This window comes from Amphiprion ocellaris, chromosome 5 (assembly GCF_022539595.1).
Source record: "Amphiprion ocellaris isolate individual 3 ecotype Okinawa chromosome 5, ASM2253959v1, whole genome shotgun sequence".
Taxonomy (NCBI): Eukaryota; Metazoa; Chordata; class Actinopteri; family Pomacentridae; genus Amphiprion; species Amphiprion ocellaris.
The window spans coordinates 17,068,592-17,087,833 of record NC_072770.1 but is presented as its reverse complement, the minus strand read 5'-3'; the positions used below and the strand labels follow the sequence as shown (position 1 = coordinate 17,087,833).

General features: G+C 39.6%; 2 protein-coding genes across 2 annotated transcripts; both read left to right on the top strand.

Moving 5' to 3' along the window:
- Positions 1-3,341: 3,341 nt before the first annotated feature.
- Positions 3,342-12,170, top strand: LOC111573978 (SRSF protein kinase 3-like). Its single transcript, XM_023278348.3, has 15 exons — positions 3,342-3,490; positions 4,511-4,786; positions 4,866-4,974; positions 5,088-5,175; positions 5,459-5,546; positions 6,084-6,190; positions 6,337-6,502; positions 6,692-6,717; positions 6,833-6,889; positions 8,075-8,426; positions 8,537-8,634; positions 10,681-10,788; positions 10,897-10,966; positions 11,048-11,140; positions 11,398-12,170. Exons 2-15 carry the CDS (start codon positions 4,567-4,569, stop codon positions 11,580-11,582), a joined length of 1,767 nt encoding a protein of 588 aa, XP_023134116.1. The 5' UTR covers positions 3,342-3,490; positions 4,511-4,566; the 3' UTR covers positions 11,583-12,170.
- An 89-nt stretch (positions 12,171-12,259) lies between these two features.
- On the top strand, positions 12,260-19,205 carry comtb (catechol-O-methyltransferase b). Its single transcript, XM_023278360.3, has 6 exons — positions 12,260-12,416; positions 13,565-13,736; positions 17,881-17,998; positions 18,079-18,272; positions 18,514-18,645; positions 18,890-19,205. The coding sequence occupies exons 2-6, from the start codon at positions 13,566-13,568 to the stop codon at positions 19,067-19,069; spliced, it is 795 nt and encodes a 264-aa protein (XP_023134128.1). The 5' UTR covers positions 12,260-12,416; position 13,565; the 3' UTR covers positions 19,070-19,205.
- Positions 19,206-19,242: the final 37 nt, after the last annotated feature.

The window sequence follows — 19,242 nt, the reverse complement described above, 5'->3', positions numbered from 1 at the left end:
CGGACGGGAGTGCCTAAATGTTTTAATAGCGAAACTAAACCTTGGTTACGAAACTTTAAAGTGCTAGCATTAAGCCTGTGTGAGCTTAGTTGAATCAAAAACTGAAAAGCATTTTATGATGTCACTCAATTAGGGTATCTGGAAAGATGTCATATATATTGTGATTTTTTCTGAGAGAGAGGGGGACGATTGTTTTCTAGATTCAGCTCGGTGCTGGCTGATAAATGTAGCTTTGTCTGCGCTGACCTGGACAGAATAATTAGATCAGTTTTAGCAAAACAAATACATTGGAGTGTAGTGAGACCTACTGTATGGCAGTAGCACATGACTATGTGACAGTAAATTACTCATATCAAGTCAGTTTCTTTGCATTTACTTGCAGAGGATCTGAGTGTCATACAGAGCACTTTATGAACATCTTAAGCCTTAATTCCCTTTGAAATTGTCACCGAGACAGATGACAGGCAGTAGAAAGGTTTAGACAGGGTTTCTAATGGGGCAAGAATTAAGGAAAGAGACTTTTTAGAAACATCTACTGAAGGTCTACCTGAGTGTTAGTCTGTATATAGTGTGGATTGTACTGATGAGTTTCAAGCTAATGTTTTATTCCCATACTAACAGTGTAATTTCTAAAACTAACCACATAGTAAGTATTTAATCAAAATAACCTCCCTCCTCTCCTGCCACCCCCAAGTGAGCACTATTTAATTGGTTGTAAAAAGTGAGGTTGGTGGTGTGAACAGAATAGGGCTGCTGCAGTGTTGAATGACGGCGCGAGCAGGTCTCATGCCAGTAAATTTGTTAATGAGAATTCATGCTAGCTGATAATTGTAATGACTTCAGTTCAGTTCATGTGCTTGCTTTGTGTGTCTTTGGTTTTTTATTTTTATTTTTAATGTCACACGGTTTTTGTCATCAGTCCTGGTAGCATTCTGCAATGTGAGCTTCATAAAAATCAGAAGGAGAAATTAAACCCTCAAGGAAACAGAACATATTTGTCTCGGTGTGACAGAACGTAACATATTTTTTCACGATTTTATATAGGTTTTTTGTGTCATTTTATGTACCTGATCTTTGGCCATGTTGGGAGTCATTTGAATGTAATTCTTTGTGTGTGGTGTTTTTTTTTTCTACTGTAGCACACTGTGGGATGTTACATGGTCTCTTCTGCTGTCTGATGTGTTCACGTCCTCTCAGTTTTCAGCTTCATAGAGCTCCTTCCAGCTCGTTAAAAACCTGAAATCAAAGACCAAACTGCTGTGCACTGGGGGTCATAAAGGTATTTTTCATATAATGTACTCTGTAAGTTCAAAATAAAGGATATAAATTTAGCTCTAAAGCAAATGTATTCAAACTATATTATATTTATGAACCTATAACATTTTGTAGCTATCTACTGTAGCTCTTTCTCATCAGTGCGGGGATTGGTAATGTGTGTTAAAAAACATTTCATTCAGCAGTGTGACGTGTTAATATTTGATCATTCTTCTTTTTTTAAAAAAGATATTTAAGTGCAGCTGTTTTCTCTTTACCTTATCTCTTTATAGCCAGGCCTATGGAATTAGACTAAACAGGCCCGCTCTATTCTGTATGTATGAGATTGTGCATTCATTCTACTAAATAAAGTGTCATGTTGAAATCGATACAAAATGTGTCAGACGAGTTTGTTGATTCCAAGACATCCAAGAACATACACTACCGTTCAAATGTTTGGGATCACCCAGACAATTTCATGCTTTCCACACATTTATTCATGTGCTAACATAATTGCACAAGGGTTTTCTAATCATCAATTAGCCTTTCAGCACCATTAGCTAACACAATGTAGCATTAGAACACAGGAGTGATGGTTGCTGGAAATGTTCCTCTGTACCTCTATGTAGATATTCCATTAAAAATCAGTCGTTTCCAGCTAGAACAGTCATTTACCACATCAACAATGTCAAGACTGTATTTCTGATCAATTTAATGCTATCTTACCTGAAAAAATGCTTTTCTTTCAAAAATAAGGACATTTCTAAGTGACCCTAAACTTCTGAACGGTAGTGTATATTTTACAGAAATTGCTTCACACTGCTTATAATGACAGTCGTACTCACTGTGCTTTGGTAAAGGCTCTGGACACAGGTGTCTTCACTTATTCTGTCTGCTCAGGTTGATCTTTGGCTCAATTGAGATGAATCGTGTCTCAACTGGAAAGCTGACTTGTGCAGGAGGCAGCAGCAGGGGGCGATGTTAAAGTCAGCAGTGAAGGTGTTCAGTTTTCAGACTGTACAGGAAATTACAGAAACACAGCAATTTATTGGAACAAATTTAGATACACATATCAGTTTGCATGGAGTCCAATTTTATATATGACAAGGAAGCCTGTTGAAATATTATAGAGGCGACCTGTGATGTCTGTTCATGGTTCAACCTCCGTTACACATGAATTCTCACATAAATCAGCTTCAGGTCAGTTTGCATAGAGCTCAGCTGAGCAGACTTATCTCTCTCAAACCACATAAATAAGCATTACTGATCTATTTTTACATTGTTTTAGTATAATTGCTTTATCTCAGTGTTGTATCATACTTACATATTATTGCTTTTCCACTTCTTAGGCACTGCATTCCTTACGTAATTTAGTTTTTCTAAGCAAAATGTGGCACAAGAATTTCCTGTGGGGTAAATATAGTTGTGTTTCTTATCATTTTTATGGTGGTCTGTTATAGCCACTGGTTGAAGTAGTACTTGTGTACTGGTTACAGTATCTGATTATTGTGCCTGATTTAACTCAGTGTCATCAGTTGAACATCTCAAAAGCTTTTGGTGTGCAACAATTGGATAAATAGAAACCCTCTCCATCCATAATGACAGATTTAATGCATATGTTTTTGTTTCATTGTGACTTTCTGTGTAATGTGCTTTTCAAACCTACCATTTCCACACGATTAAACAATAAAGTAGAGTTTTTGAAATCTACTCTTGCTCTAACTAGTCACATATTTTAATGATGGTGTATAAGGTATAGCATTCTGTTAAAATACATATAAATGAAATTTGTGCAATATCAATACTTCTCTATCAGTATTTCTACTCATGACAGACTGTGCAAAATTAGTGATATGTGCAATATTGTTATTTCCACATCGAGATCATTTTGGACAATCTTATGTATATTTTTTCCTTTATTTTTAGTTTTCTACTGATATGTCTTCTTTGGGATAATACAACCTGTAATTAGCTGGTAGAAAAGAGAAAGATAAATTAAACAGTGACCTCCTTACCCCCTCTGTAAATAGAGCTGGTAGCTACATAGTGATAAATGCGGTCAGAAACAGTGTAGCAGCAGCAGCAGCAGCAGCAGCAGCAGCAGCAGCAGCAGCAGCAGCTATTCCTGGACTGAGTGTTGGTCAGCCACTGAGGGCTCACACTCTGCTGTCCTCGTGCCAGGCTCGGTCTATTTCCCGCGTTACAAACATTAAAACTGGATACTTCGCACACAAGGGTGAGTGGGCTCCTCCACTGATGTTGTTCGCTGTTTATTACAAGTTAATAAAGCTCGCTGAGGTTTTGTGGTCTTGTTGTTAAGACCACGGTGCACTGTTTTAGTCCAGCACTAGAATAAACTGGACCTCCTGTAAAAACCCTCAGTAGCCTTCAGCTGTGCTAAAAGTATTAGGAGCTGGTGAAGAACTGGAAAGTGGTATTCAAAATGCATTCTATAAAATAAGAAATATCAGCTAATACTTAACTATCAGGGACTGCAGAAGAAAGGTAAATGTTTAGCTGGGTGTAAAGTGATGTGAAAAGGGCCTGTTTCTATCTCTACTAGCCTACTTGTGTAAAAATTGATAATTATGTTTCTAAAATAACATTTAAGTTTGAAATATTTCATGAACCCATGTAAGTATGCCTCAGCATGAAAAAAGCAACAAAAAAAAAATACATAAATAAAAAAGCAACATGTGGCAACATGAGCATGCTTGAAGGTTTACAGCATGTCCAGCTATGATTAGCAAGCTAGCAGCTATTTATTTCACAGTATATCATATAAATGAGGGTCAGGAACTCCCATTTTTAAAAATTTGATGTCAGATGACTTTATCTCTGGTAAATACCCACCTTTTGACATTTCCATTATTAAAATGTACAGCCACACAAACAAATCTCCTTTGAGTACAGAGGAACTTACTAGGCTTCATGTTTTTAATCACTTATCTGTCTTGACAAAATAATTGTTGTACCAAGATGTGAAAGATCAAGAGTTAATTAGAATTGCCAGGCGGTCCTGTTTACAGCCGTAGCTCCCACATTGCAACAGTCTGTGCAAGTTCAGTTGCAGCTGGGCCGGTGAGTGTCAGGAGCTATTTACGTTGACATGCCATCCATCCAGCTAAAAATAAACGTACACATTTGCTGGCTCTTTTAAAATGTCATTGCAGACACACGCAGTAGCAAAAAAAGCAGACTAACTAACAAAACCCTCCTCCATTTGTGAAAGTATGCGAATGTGTTTTTGTTGTAGTTTCCTCCACGACTGGTGGTGTCCTCTTGACTGTGCTCTTCTGGCTCCAGTTAAACATGTCGTCATCGTATGCTGCAGCTATATCAGCTTTACTTTCAACTAGTTCTTCTGATCCACCCACCAAACCCGATCCTCAGCCCGCCCCAGACACAACAGGGAGTCCCAAACCCAACAAACAGCCCCACTGCCCTCCAGCCGTACAGAATCACACTCAGCCACCTGAACCTCTGCAGTCTTATGACGAGCAACAAGAGAATCCAGCTGACTACGGCATAGGTAGGCAAGACCCCAATACTCAGAGACAACACATACAGTTAAGATCTTCACTTTCTGTATGTTTTAAATTGGATTGCAGGTGGTTACTACCCCGTGGAGATCGGAGAAATTTTCGTTGACCGTTACCAAGTGGTTAAAAAGTTAGGATGGGGTCACTTCTCTACTGTGTGGCTCTGCTGGGATATGGTGTAAGTACAGGTTTGACTTTCTGACACTTCATTTATAGCTTAACAACCAAATATAGTGATAATATATGATAAAAATCTACACACAAACCTAACTCCTAATTGTTTGCATGCAGGAAGAGGCATTTTGTGGCTCTGAAGGTGGTGAAGAGTGCTGAAACATTCACAGAGACGGCACTGGATGAGATCAGACTTCTGAAATGTGTCAGTGTGACCACGTGGATTTACATTTTAGATATGAATTTAATAGATTCTTGTCATTTCAGAGTAGTTCTACAATACACATGTAGTACAGCTGGCAAAGCGCTAACTATATATGTGTAATGGTGTTATAAAATGCAAAATTTTATCCATTCACTGTTATTTTTGTACAATCACCAATATGGCTTCACCACTGAGGCTTAAAGTCTTTCCAATATATCATATGTCTTTTTTGTTTGATTGTTTGTTTGTTTTTATCACAATATGTTTAATATATGGCCTTCAGGTAAGGGACAGTGACCCCAAAGATCCTAAACGTGAGAGAATAGTGCACCTGATTGATGATTTCAGGATCTCTGGATTGAACGGAGAACGTATCCTTTACTTGAGTTCAGATGCAACTTTTCTATAAAACATTGCTCTTAAATTCTTATATTTGTCTAAACATAAGAAATAACTCATGCACATATGGTTGCAACTTGCCAGTACCAAGGCAGCTACATTCACAAGCATAGCCTGCTTATTGTCTATTTTCCTCTAAATGGAACTATACTTTATAAAATGAGCATCCTGCTTTATTGAAGGAGACTTGAAACTGATTGAGATCAGAAAATTATTAGGAAGACGTTTACTGAAGTAACAGACTGAGTGGGAAGTAGGGTCATTTTTCCATCAACTTCTTTACAATCAGGCTTCTTTTCACAACCAGATGAGTCGCCCCCTGCTGGCTGCTGGAGAAAATGCAGATTTAAGTCACTGCTACATTGACAACGCCTCACCCACTTCGTACTATAGTAAAGGAATTTAATGTACAGGTGTTGTAAATATGTTTTGGCCTTCACCTAATACCCAATAAACTCTAAATGGTTAAGCTCTCCAGAATGAAACAGAAATGCTTAACTGCTTGCTAGATGTCTGCATGGTTCTGGAGGTTCTGGGCCACCAGCTGCTGAGGTGGATCATCAAGTCCAACTACACAGGCCTCCCTCTGCCCTGCGTTAAGAGCATCCTCAGACAGGTGTTGTACAACCCTTTATTCCAGAATGTTAAATCATCCCCCTGTCTTTGACTACTCACTGAGGTGTTTTCGTGGACAGATTATCTTCTATTTTTGCTCCTCATCGACATGAGCTGCAGTGACTCACTTTCTGTTTGTTATCACAGGTTCTGCAGGGTTTAGATTACTTGCACACTAAATGCAAGATTATCCACACAGACATCAAGCCAGAAAACATCCTTCTTAGAGTGGACAATGTTTATATTCAAAAGCTGGCGGCCAACACCAAGCTGTGGCAGCTTCCTGTGTCACCTGCTTTCACCAGCTCCTCAGGTTAGTGGTGCTGTGTTATTATGGTCCTATATGCATGTCTCGTTTAAATTATAAAGATGCATATGCCACAGGAATTAGTGAGTACCTGATGGGTGTAGTCTTGATTAAATGCAAGAAAACCGCTGCTACCTTTTCCACATTTTCACTTTCTGTGTCTCTTTTTCTGCTGATGTTTTCACCTCCTGCCAGGGAACACAGGCTCCAGAGAAAAACAGGTGTGTAACCTGAAATATATTCCACTGTTATTGTTACATCATTCATTTTATTAGTAAGTTTGTATTTTGCTTTGATTCTGTTTTGACTGTTGCATTTCTGCCATGATTTCCTAAGAGTTTGTCCAACTTACTGGGAAAGCTGACTGGGGTTTTCCACACTCTTGGGGAGTGGGTAAGATGGATATTTTGCTTTTACACTGCTGCATTTTAATTACATCTTGACAACACCTACAGCTTGGAACACAGCATGTGAAACTGTCAAACGTTTGGTATCGTACAAGCACGCAGCACTGATGCTTCTGTTGACATATTTAATATAACTGTGATTCATGTGACTGGTCTGAGGCTCAAGAAGGAAGGTTTTTAAACCTACCCATTAATTAATCTGTATTATTATTAGCAGAATGTGTTATTCTGATTATTGGCTTTTGTAGCCAGTACTGGTATATGATAAGGTGATACAGTCTGGTAGCCTTTTTTTTTTCTTTTTTTTCCTTTTTCCTCCTCTATTAGTATTATTTGGCATCCTTACTCTCAACTATCTACAGAGTTATGGGGAACTCATTTTCACAAATTATATGAACAAAAAAATTGTCTCATAATTGACAATGAAAGCAATTAACCCAGAATTTTTATTTTTTGTTAGGCTTTTAATAGGGATTTGAAAGGAAGTGGACATTTTGTATTTACACTGAGATAACGCAAAACAAATATCCATTACAGTCATTCTTTTTCTTCTCATATCGCACCCTAAAAAGGCAGTGGAAATCCAAGAACAACTCTGTAGAGTTTGCAGTATAAAGTTAACATGGTTTATTCACATGAAGGAACATTTTGGGCTCCATTCTGCTAGTGAAGAGCAAGTTACCAAGTATTTCTAGTGGGCAGCTCCCGTATGTCAAATTAGACAATTTGCTGTAAATAACAAGAAGTACGGAAACAAAACCACATTATATTTTTCATAATGTCATGGTCCTCTTTGCTACACCCTTAGGTTGAATGTCTGCTTACCTCAGGTCTGTGTAAGGACAACTGTGGATTTTGATGTCCTTCCAACAGCTGCTGCTGTCCTTTCTCTATAGCTTGTTGTTAGCGACCTGTTTTCATACAGCATACAGAGTAATGTCAAAACATCAGGATATAAATTAAAGCAACACTAAATACATTTATTATTATTTGTCACTTTGTCCAATAAAAATATAATGAAATACCAAATAGTCAAACATTTTCATTACATAATTAATGCATCATTAATTTACATGATTTACCGCACGTATGATGATTCACAGATTTCAGATTATTTTCTTTATTTCATGCTAACTATTGATTGTTTCCCACAACTGACTGCCTCCTGCAGTCCAGCAAAGTTCCCAAGAGTCCGATTAAGCGTCTGACGAGGAAAGACAGAAGTCGACGAGGACAGGAGAGTTCATCTGACCACAAACGAGACAAACCTCCAATGTCGTCCTCTGATGCTCCCTCTAGCACCAAAAGCTCCACTTGTCACTCCAAACTCTCAGGTCCGAACCTCAAGTTAAGGCGACAGACTCTGCTGTGGGAAGATGGACCGGACTCAGGTCCACGAAGCCACAGAGACTCAATCTGCTCCTGGTTAGACCTCAGCACAGATGCTCCTGTTTCTGGTTCCAGATTATTACATCAAACTACAGACAAAGAGCCTCTTCCAGCCTCACCATCCTCCCCTCATGGTCAGCATCAGGATTGTTTGTCATCATTTATTATTGCTCATATTTTGGCACAAATCTCTGTTTACATTAGCTAATATGTTTCCTTAACCAATATCTTTTATGCATTTTAGGCAGCAATGACTCAGACGTACTTCTGGACCTACTGAAGCCTCAGAATGCCGAAAAAATCCTCATAAAGATCGCTGACCTGGGAAACGCCTGTTGGGTGGTGAGTGATTATTCAGCAAGCAAACTAAACCTGAAAAATTCTAAAATTACAACGGAATACTTTCATCTTCAACTTAATTCCTCTTCTCATCTGTCTCTTTAGATGCTTTTTCATCTTTCCCCTCCCCTCTTCCTCCTTCCTGGTTCAGTTTCGTTGTGGTTAGGGTTAGGGTTAGGGATAGGGTTAGTGGCTCAGTAATCTCACATTGGTGGAATCATTTTCAGTTGTTCCTGAACTTTGGAGAATACTTAAACCCCAAATTGGACAATTACATCATTTAAATTTGTCATGCTGTCAGTTTTTACAAATTTGCTCATTGATCTGTGCTGTGGATGCTTTGGATTTAAGGCTTTGTTCACTTTTTTCAAAATCTGGCAACTAATTACAGAAAAAACTGATTCAGAAAAAACAGAATCAAATAATTTCATTTTCATATTCTTTAACATATATTATGTACCAAATGAAGTGAATATTTTCTGAATTCCATGATGAAAAGTGATCAGTCTTATCAAATTACAGATGAATTCTGTCACGAGTTTGTCCAGTCACTATGAAAGAGAAATTGCTGTTTCTTTATCAAATTCAGGGCAAATCAGTCAGAATATGCTCTTAACATTTCCCACTGAACACATTTTCTCCCATTTATGTTTTTAGCGGATAATGTTCTAAAAGCTTTGCCATAAATTGGAGGAGGAAATAATTTCGCTTTTACATCACACAGTTGTCAGAACTTTGAAGCGGACTGTTTTTTAAATAGCCACATGTTTAGTGTATAAATGCTTCCTACCTATGATTTTTACACAGCTCAATGCGACAGGTGCTCGATATGATAGTCATAGTTACTGTGCCCTCCGGTTGGAAACACAGCTGCCATATGCTGCCAGTGACAAGAGACCAGACTGTGTGGGCTGATATGAGATGCTGATGAAAGACATGTATGGTTTAATGGTCACCCAGTTATAATTGTTTGGTTTTTCAGTATATTTGGCAGAGTCAGAAAAAATTAGACCAAAAGGTCTCACTGTCACTGATGACAGTGAGACCTTTTGTAAAGGGCCCTTTTATGCTTTTCCTTATTTCCTGTAGTAATGCTCTGATATTGGATGTCATGGCTGCACAGTGGCTCTGTGGTAGCACTTACACCTTGCAGCTAGAAGTTATCTGGTTCGTGTCTCAGCCTTCCTGGGATCTTTCCGCACAGAGTTTGCATGTTCTCCCTTTGCATGCCAGGGTTTTTAAATTGTCCATAGGTGTGAATGTTGTTGTTTGTCTCTATGTGTAGCCCTGTGATAGACTAGTGACTTGTCCAGGTGTCCCCTGTTTTCACCAGCTGGGATAGACTCCAGCCCCCTGTGACCCTAATGAGGATTAAGTGATGTATAGATAATGTATGAATGGATATCGAATGTCATTATTAAACATGGCGAAAATGTCAAATGATCACATAATTGTATAAGTCAACTGTATAACTCCATAAGCCAAAAGCTCATGCAGCCTTCAGACTGCACTAAACCCTGGATTTATAACGCTTTTCGGTAAAGGGGTGTGAGAAGCAGATAGCATATAGAAAACAGACAAACAGATTGACAATTATATTAGAACAAAAAAACACTTTGGAGGTCAATGAGGCCAGTTAAATGAAAGACACCGTGGGAAATTATTGCATGGAGGTCATGTAATACTGTAACTTTACAGCTCATTGTCTTACATTCTCAGTGAAATGTACAATATTTCATTTTCCTTTTCATCTCATTTTCAGGTGCAGTATTTCATACTTACTGCCTCAGTATAACTTTTTACAGTTCTCTTTTACAGTTTTACTTTGTGCTGTAGCCTTATTTTAGCTCACTTATTATATTTCAGTATTGTATCGTACTTGTGTCTTATTGCTTTTTTCTTATTTCTTATTGCTACTTTTTAAGCACTGAATTTTTTTTATGTTATGCCATTTTGTTGTTTTCTTTAGCAATGTCTGGCACAAGAATTTCCTTTGAGATTAATCTTATCTTATCTTATCTTATCTTATCTTATCGTTCTTGCTGTCAGCACAAACACTTCACTGAAGACATCCAGACGTGTCAGTATCGCTCTGTGGAGGTCCTGATTGGTGCCGACTACAACACACCAGCTGACATCTGGAGCACTGCCTGCATGGTGAGCTGAGCTCCTGCATAGATGTGTAGTTCTTAGAAAAATGTTCCTTTTAAAAATATGTTTCATTCAATCAGTGCCATTTGTAGATGTGCCACTTTGTATGTGCAGGCTTTTGAACTGGCCACAGGAGACTATTTGTTCGACCCCCAGGCAGGAGCCACGTTTTCCCGGGAGGAAGGTTTGTGTTGTTCACAGCTCCCTTTCATCTCGGATTTTAATGCATGTACTTATAATACAGAACCTGCCCATGTTGTCGCAGATCACATCGCCCACATCATTGAGCTGTTGGGATCTCTTCCATGCCAGTTTGCCCTCTCAGGGAGAAACTCCAAACGATACTTCAACCGTAAAGGTAAAGTCACGTACTCAAATACAGTAATTCCTCTGTATTATTATTATTATTATTGTATACGTATATGCCATTAAAAAGCACCTTTACACTTGTTGATTGGTAAAGAATTGTGATGTATGCCTACCTTTTATTAGGAATTTACTCATTCATTTTTATCATTTAATTCATCTGTGGTGGTAATGAGATTAGTTGATGATGAAATTAGTTACCCCCAGAAAGGCAACCTGCTGTTTTAGTCAACTTTTTCTTTTCTCCAGGACAACTGCGACACATCTCGAGGCTGAAACCATGGAGCCTATTTGAGATCCTGCTGGAAAAGTACGAGTGGCCGCGAGAGGAAGCAGCCCAGTTCAGTTCGTTTCTATTGACCATGTTGGAGCTGCTGCCAGAGAAAAGAGCCACAGCTGCCGAGTGTCTGAAACACTCCTGGATCACCTCCTAGACTCTAAATCAGTCCACTGGATTATCTCTGTGACATGGGACTGGGTCAGCTGTGGGAGTCGTCTGGTGCTGGCATCATGAGTACAGCTCTCATTAATATTTATTTGCCTGACCAGGAACCTTTTCCCACTTCGGTTGTTTGGTCTTTTATTGTTTGAATGGCTGTTTAATTCAGGCACAGTGATGACCAAAGACAGGCTTTGTCTTAGTGAAAAAGTGCCTCCCAACAGGATTAGAAATGTGCAAATTTCAATAAACGGACATAAGATTGCTTTTTATTTTTAATCCTATGACAAGTAAATCAATCCTTGTTTGTCTGAGGCGAGAGACAGATTTCTTCAGACAGCTCATGTGCCAACTTGAAGGAATATTCTGATGGGTCACGACAGGAAAAATAAAGAAAAACTTCAGTCTGTGACATTTTCCTTTCAAAGAAAAGGATGAAAATGTCATCAAAATGGAAATGAGGTTTTTAGATGTTGGAATTGCTCACTAAAACATTATTATAAATATGCAGAAATAGGAAATAATGATGATTAGTGGCTGCAGGAGAATTCAGATTTAACCCTAATAAACCATTAAATGCCAAGCAGGAATTACTCCCTCTGTTCTTGCCGTTGCTCTGTGTGTGTGTGGACTGTGGAGATTAGGTCTGTTGGACATTCCTTGCATGCTCACATTCAGCGCAGCTCTGAGTAGGGGGATGGAAGAAAGAGGAGGGAGGAGTTAGTCTCATATAGGCACATGTCCGGCTGTTAGAAAACTCACAGATTTTCCTCCGGCAGCGAGAGGAGGTGAGAAGAGGAGGACAGGAAGCAAACATCTGCCGACACACGTAAGTCTAGATTTTAATGAGAGAAGCTTTAAGATGCATGAGCTGCTTTTATTCTTTATTCCCATGAAGACTTTGTTCCTGTGCTGCTAAAAGGGGGATCACAGCACAGCCTGGTTTAGACTGAAGAGTGTGTGCGCTTGTAGCATTGTCAAATTGGGAAAGATAACATTTAATGCAAACTGACACTGCAGTGGTACTCCAGTTGTGCCATTTTTGCAACAAAGGATGCTTACATCTTCAGTAATGAACAGGTTTCTCACATGTCGATAACCTTTAACAGCCTCGTTATCCCTTTTGTGCCTTTATTGGATAACTTTAAATGATGTAATTTGACCTGAGATTGTATTCAGGTAGATAGTGGACACAGCATGTGACTTGGTTTGTGCTGCTGTGTGTCTACACAAAGGTAAAGCATACAAGTGTGTGTTCACATAGCCATGCCACGATTATTCTGCTTTCCAGTTACTGGATCTCTTGTTGTTTGTTAGGGAGAAGTAAAGGTTAAAGTCCCAGTGCTCTGCCTTTTGTGACACAGCTCTTAACCTCCAGCTAGTTGCCATGCAACTCAAACTCCAAATCACAAGGAATTACCTCAACCACCATTGGTCTTTCACAGTTGCATTATTAGTGCAAGGTGGAGTCGTTTCCAGCCATGCTCTTCACTGCTTTCCCACAGAAGGAGCTCTCGTTTAGGATTCAGGCTGTGCTTTTCCTGTTTTTCTGCTCTTTTCTTCCCCATTTCATCTAAGCTCGAGATATCTATATAGAGTAATTACTCCTGGGAGTATGAAAGCTGCACACAAAGCACTGTGCTCTTTGTTGTACCGGTGTTTATTGCAGATGATATTAAATGATATCCTACAGTGATATCATCATATTGAGTTGTGTGTGGGTGTGCAGCTTGGACATGGCAGCAGCAGCGGCTGATAGTGAGGACAGGAGCAGTATCAGTACTGTACGCTGCATAGTAAACACCCATCTCATTAGCTCAACACAAAGGCAGAGGTGGGCTGAGAGGAGACATGAGAGCTTTCATTTATCTCATGCAGATGTGTTGTTATTGCACTGTGTCTGCGGTTCATTTATCACAGCCTCTTTCCATATTGCAGCACTGAGCACGACGTTTAATGTGTCTGTCTTGGTTGCAGGATGTGGCTGACTCTTCTTTACAGCTGCACTGGTGGAGCAGCTCTTCTGTACGCTCTGTACAGATGGGTGATCCCCACCGCCGTGCAGTATCACGGAGGACTGGCCCTGATTTGGCACGATGTGATTGTGGAGCGAATGCTGGACACGCTGACCCAGTCCACACGTCCTCAGGTGTGCTTTCAACAAACACTCACCTCTCACGTGATCTCATTGTGATAACTAGATTGGTCTGATGTTGTCCTGCAAGTACACTTAGAGTTAACTTAGATACAGATACAGGTCAGGAGGGTCAGATGCTCACCTCAAATATTAGAAAAAGAAACAAAGTGATTTAATGATTCTGACCTGATTGTTGATGTCAGACAGGCTGATTTGTGTATTTCTGAAACTGCTGATCTCTTAGGATTTTCAGCACAATAATAGAACAAAAGAACAAAAAAACATCCAGTTAGCAGCAGACAGAAACATCCTATTGATGAGAGAGGTGACGAGAATTTTTGGAGCTGAAAGAAATTTGCACATTTGTGGTGATCAAGAAGCATTTCTGGATGCACAATTTATTAAATATTGAGGACTGAAGCAGCAGTAAGCTGGCTAGAAGTGTGAGACCACAGTGGGCACAGGCTAAGCTGAAGACATTGTCCAAACTAAAGAAGCCTCTTGGATGAGAGTTAACACGTCTTCAACAACCAAAAATATAAGTTTAATTGCTTTTAACTGAGGCTCTTGGGAATATCATGACCTGGATGACTGAGAATCTACACAGACATGAAGACAGTCTGTTGAATCTTGATTTTATCGGTGGCAGACATTGATTTGAGTATTTCTGAAATTGCTGATCTTTTGGTATTTTCAACACAACGGCAGAGTTTACTCAGAATGATGTAAAACAACAACAACAAAAAATCCAGCAAGCATCAGACAGACACACCTCATAGAGGAGAGAGGTCACAGCAAAATGACAAAAATCCTTGGAGCTGACAGAAGTCTTTATAGCTGTGGTGATCAAACAAGCATATTGGTTTGCACACCTTATCGAATCCTGAGGACTAATCTTTGGACAGCGAATCACCAACACCGGACGGTTGAAGACATTGTCAAAGAAGCCTCTTGAATGAGAGTTGAAGCATCGTAATGAATCAAAAAGAGAAGTGAGGTTGGTTTTTACTGAAACTTCTAGCATTTTCTTGATCTGAATCACTGAGAATCTACACAGACATGAAGACTCTCTGTTGAATCTTAGTTTTGCACTGAGACTGCAGATGGTGGCTCAGAATCTGACATCAACAGCATGAATCCATGGACCCAGTCTGCTTTGTGTCAACAGCCCAAGATGTTGCTGGTGGTCGAATGGTGTGGGGAATATTTCATTTGCATATTTTAACCCCTTAATACGATTCAAATATAGTTTAAATGCTACACAGTGATTGTATTGTAATGACTAACCCTTAGGAAATTTATTTACTATTTTTTAATGGTTATTTCTAGGATTATTATCCACAATGTCACCAAACAAAAGTACTGGTTTCATGACAGTGAGTTGAGATGAGTAAGGATTGCAATGTCCCCCCTTAGCCACCAAATCTGAATAAAACAAGACACCTTTGGTATGTGGAAGAAGAAGAAATTTGCAGTGTTAATGTGATGCAATTGTGAGTCAATATGGGATCTGAAAGGAATGTTTAGAACACCTTGTGGAATCCATAACACCAAAAATTTAGGTTTTGAGGTCAGTTTTAGTATGGTGTTCCTAATAAAGTAACTGGTTTGCTTATACATGGACTGTATGTGCGCTTATACACATGTATACTCATGTAAATAGTGTCCACTTTAATATTTACATATGGTCCGTCCAGTGGAAGGTCAAATTACATTAGTTTGTATAGATGTACCAAATGAAATAACCAGAGTGTAAAGGTCATTTTTTATTTCTTCATCTCTTCATTCAATTTCCATGCAAAAATCTCCTAATCAGATTTATGTCTTTTTTGTCTTCACTTGGCCTCTAAGAAAACAGAAAACTGCAAGTTTGGAATAGATTTTTAATGAAACAACAGATCTTTCACAGGTGTAGTTAATACCATTAACAGTATAATACATGGTCTATCCACTGTGGACCCACTACCCTGTTACTATATCTGCTGGCTCACTGGGACAATTTACTGTAACAGAGGAAATATTAATGTTATTAGTTGCACCTGTGCTTGTCCTGCAGCCAAACGTATCTAACATGCAGAAGAAATCTAAATATGAGAATATGTAGAGGCATGACAAATTAAATAACTTATTTTGTAAACACAGTAAAATCATGAAATCTGGACCTACCCCCCAATTTGTCCACACGGCCTTTCCAATGAGCCTACCCACGAGTCTGTATGACATCAGGAAGCAGGCATTGCCTTGGAATTTTCCCAAGTGTGACTCCCAAAATGTACCCCACAGAGAGTGCTTAGAGGCATGTTTCAGACCATTCTGAATCATTATGGATAGTTTTTTGGTGGCACTTTTTTCCCAACGTTACTGTAGGGTTACGATTAGGGTTAGGGTCGGGTTAGGGTTGGGGTTGGGTTAGGGTTGGGGTTATGGGTTTGGGGTAAAACTTTTTCAGCACTGGCCTGCTGATGTGAAGGATGTGTGAATGTGTGTGTGTCTGTGTTCCTAGTAGGGATCAGGATTGAGTCCCCAGCAGAGTGGTGTAGAGAGGAGATTGGTCAGAGGGAAGTAAACAATGGGTGGAAGGGGAGACTATGGGTGAAGGCTTGGGATGACGACACCAGAGGTGGAAGGTTTTAGTCAATCAGACATCAGTGAGTCCTCCTGGTGTGGTAGTCCCAAGCCTGTGGATCCAAATTTTTTCTGCTCCCCTCCTCTGTCCAAGAGATCAGTGATCATGATATTCCAGTTCTGAGGTTATGATATGGGTGGGAGGAATAGGGGTAATAATCACGATCATTTGTGTGGGGATCATCTGTTTTAAAAGGAAAAAACTCAACTCCTATTGAGTTCTGGTGAATGTGTTTCGCTGTGAGGGAGTTTGCTGACATGGTTTATGTCTACTTGTCCCCCCCCCCCCCAAAAAAAGCAAATTTTTGCTTTTTTTTTGCAGATGTCCTCACATCCAATAAAATAAAATCTCAACATGTCTCTTATAAAAGCTTTAGGCCTTGTTCTCTTTTGATCACATATTGTGGGCAATGGGGCTTCTTAATAAACAAAGAGATAAAAACAGCACAAATGTACAAACCTTAATTCTACACTATATACTCGGATTTGTAGGCACAATTTCTCTCAGGAAGCGGAAAACTTTTTAATGAGAAAGCCACCTGCAACTACATATTCTATACATAGAATTTGTTTGTGAATTTTTTTGTATATCAGGCAGTTGTACTGTATGTCACAGGTTGGAGTCGAAGACTGAAAACTTCCTTGAAATAATTGGGAAATGCTTTAAAGCTATTCCGACACACTCGTGATTCACCCTATAAAATATAGTTATATAAGGCTTCTGCACAAACACAGGTGTTTCAGCTACACCCCAGCTTAGATTGACATTGACAGCATGTCGTGTTTGCTGAGGAGAAACTGTAAAAGCAGCTTCGAGGGCCTCTTGAGGAGGAGCAGCCAGTGCAGCGCATACAAGGGGCTTAATGAGCTAATGTGAAAGAGCTGTGCAGGCAGGTAGCAGGTCACAGTGGTGAGCTGCTGATGGGAACCAGGTGTGCAGGATCTGGAAACATGCTGAGCGTAGACGAGGAAGAAAAATAAGTATACATATGTCTTGTGTTATACGCCGTGGGCAACATATGTTCAAGATATCGTGTCTTCCTGAATCAGTCATGGCTTTTAGAAAACTTTGATCATCGCTACAGATCACATTACATCGACAAAGCCAGCTTTCTATAGCCTTGATTTTATCTTTTGACTATAAAAAACAAAAATTCTAATTCACTTTGGGTTTATTTTTGCTAAGACTTAAATAGATTCAGGGAAAAAAAAAACACCCTTGACTTTGTTTTATATTAAAAGAAAAAGTGTGTGAACTAAATCCTAAATATTAGGATTTACAGGGGACATTTACTCTTTTTTTAAATGCAAAAACACATATGAAGGGAGACAGAGATGATCAACACCTTATCTAAATTATGTTAAAATGTGTTTAAACATAGCAAAATCCCAATAAAAATGAACTGAGGTAGAAGAAACAGCAGCCAAATGAATCTGTGCCAATGCATATGTTGTCGTTTTTTTTGCCTCATTAACTGCAGTAGCTCCTTCTTGACCTTTTAGAAAAGTAAGTTAATGTTTTTTCCCCCAGCGGCTCCTGGGTGCAGTGCAGAAGAACGCCACTAGAGGAGACCCTCGCAGCGTGGTCCAGGCCATCGATCAGTTCTGCAGACAGAAGGAGTGGGCCATGAATGTGGGGGATGAGAAAGGTATTTATACGATTGTGTGCATTCATGAGTAAAATATTATTCTTGACCTAGCTTTATGGATTTATGTTGTTTCCCCACAGGCTGCATCCTTGACTCAGTGGTGTCTGAGGTGAACCCGGCCACTGTGTTGGAACTAGGAACCTACTGTGGTTACTCCACAGTACGAATCGCCAGCCTGCTTCCTCCTCACGCCAAACTCATCACTCTCGAATTCAACCCAGACTTTGCTGCTATCGCTCGTCAGGTCATTGCTTGGGCCGGACTAGAGGACAAGGTAAACAAGGATGTCTGGGATGTGCAGAATCTGAATCCAGTAAGACACCAGGAGCAGGAAATTTAAAGCATAAATGTGACATAATTGAGTCAACATGGGATGTAAAAGGAATGTTTCCAACATCTTGAGGAATCCCTGACATCCAAAAATGATGTTTCTAATAAAGTGCTTGGTAAACCAGGATGTCTGAGAGTTGCAGACTATGTTTGGGTCATATGACAGGACTTTTTCTTCTTTCTAGGTCCATTTAGTAGAAGGAGCGTCTGGTGACTGGATCCCCAAAATGACAGAGCAGTTTGGGGTGAAAACATTCGACTTGGTTTTCTTGGATCACTGGAAGGATCGCTACCTTCCTGACACAATGCTGATGGAAGTCAGTTAGTTTTGTTAATTTTATGCTAATAATACTCCTAGGTGCTTCAGAAGAAAGCAACTGGACTTCTCTTTTAGGTTCTTTTAAGACGTCCTCTTCCAACAACCTAAAAGTGAAGTCCAGTTGCTTTCTTCTGAAGCTCCTAGGATTGCCATGACCTGGATGTCTAAGAATCTACACAGACGTACTGATAATACTGTTGAGTGTTTCACCCATGATGCTCACTTTCCTTCCTTTTAATCAGGAGTGTGGCCTCCTAAGGAAAGGCAGCATCTTACTGGCAGATAACGTCATCTGCCCTGGAACCCCAGACTACCTTGAGTATGTTCGAAGCAGCCCGAGATACGAAAGCCAGTACTTCAAATCTCACCTGGAGTACACCAAAGTGGAAGACGGCTTGGAGAAATCTGTCTTCTTAGGGTAGTTTTTAACCAGAAGTGCCATGTTTTACGCAGGTACAAGACTCAGACCTCTGGAGACTTGAAATAAAAGGTTAAATCTTTTTTTTCTAATATCAGACTGTACGTTAACCTGAAATTAAACACATGAAAGGAAAACAATTTGTGTTTGTGAGCTTTGATTTCCACAGACGAGTTG

Bases quoted from the DNA above. Each gene is read 5' to 3' on its own strand.
- LOC111573978 (XM_023278348.3), top strand. From the start codon at position 4,567: ATGTCGTCATCGTATGCTGCAGCTATATCAGCTTTACTTTCAACTAGT. The intron at 4,787-4,865 runs GTAGGCAAGACC...ATTGGATTGCAG, and splicing joins TCCAGCTGACTACGGCATAG to GTGGTTACTACCCCGTGGAG. The intron at 4,975-5,087 runs GTAAGTACAGGT...GTTTGCATGCAG, and splicing joins TGGCTCTGCTGGGATATGGT to GAAGAGGCATTTTGTGGCTC.
- comtb (XM_023278360.3), top strand. From the start codon at position 13,566: ATGTGGCTGACTCTTCTTTACAGCTGCACTGGTGGAGCAGCTCTTCTG. The intron at 18,273-18,513 runs GTAAACAAGGAT...TCTTCTTTCTAG, and splicing joins GGGCCGGACTAGAGGACAAG to GTCCATTTAGTAGAAGGAGC. The intron at 18,646-18,889 runs GTCAGTTAGTTT...CCTTTTAATCAG, and splicing joins CTGACACAATGCTGATGGAA to GAGTGTGGCCTCCTAAGGAA.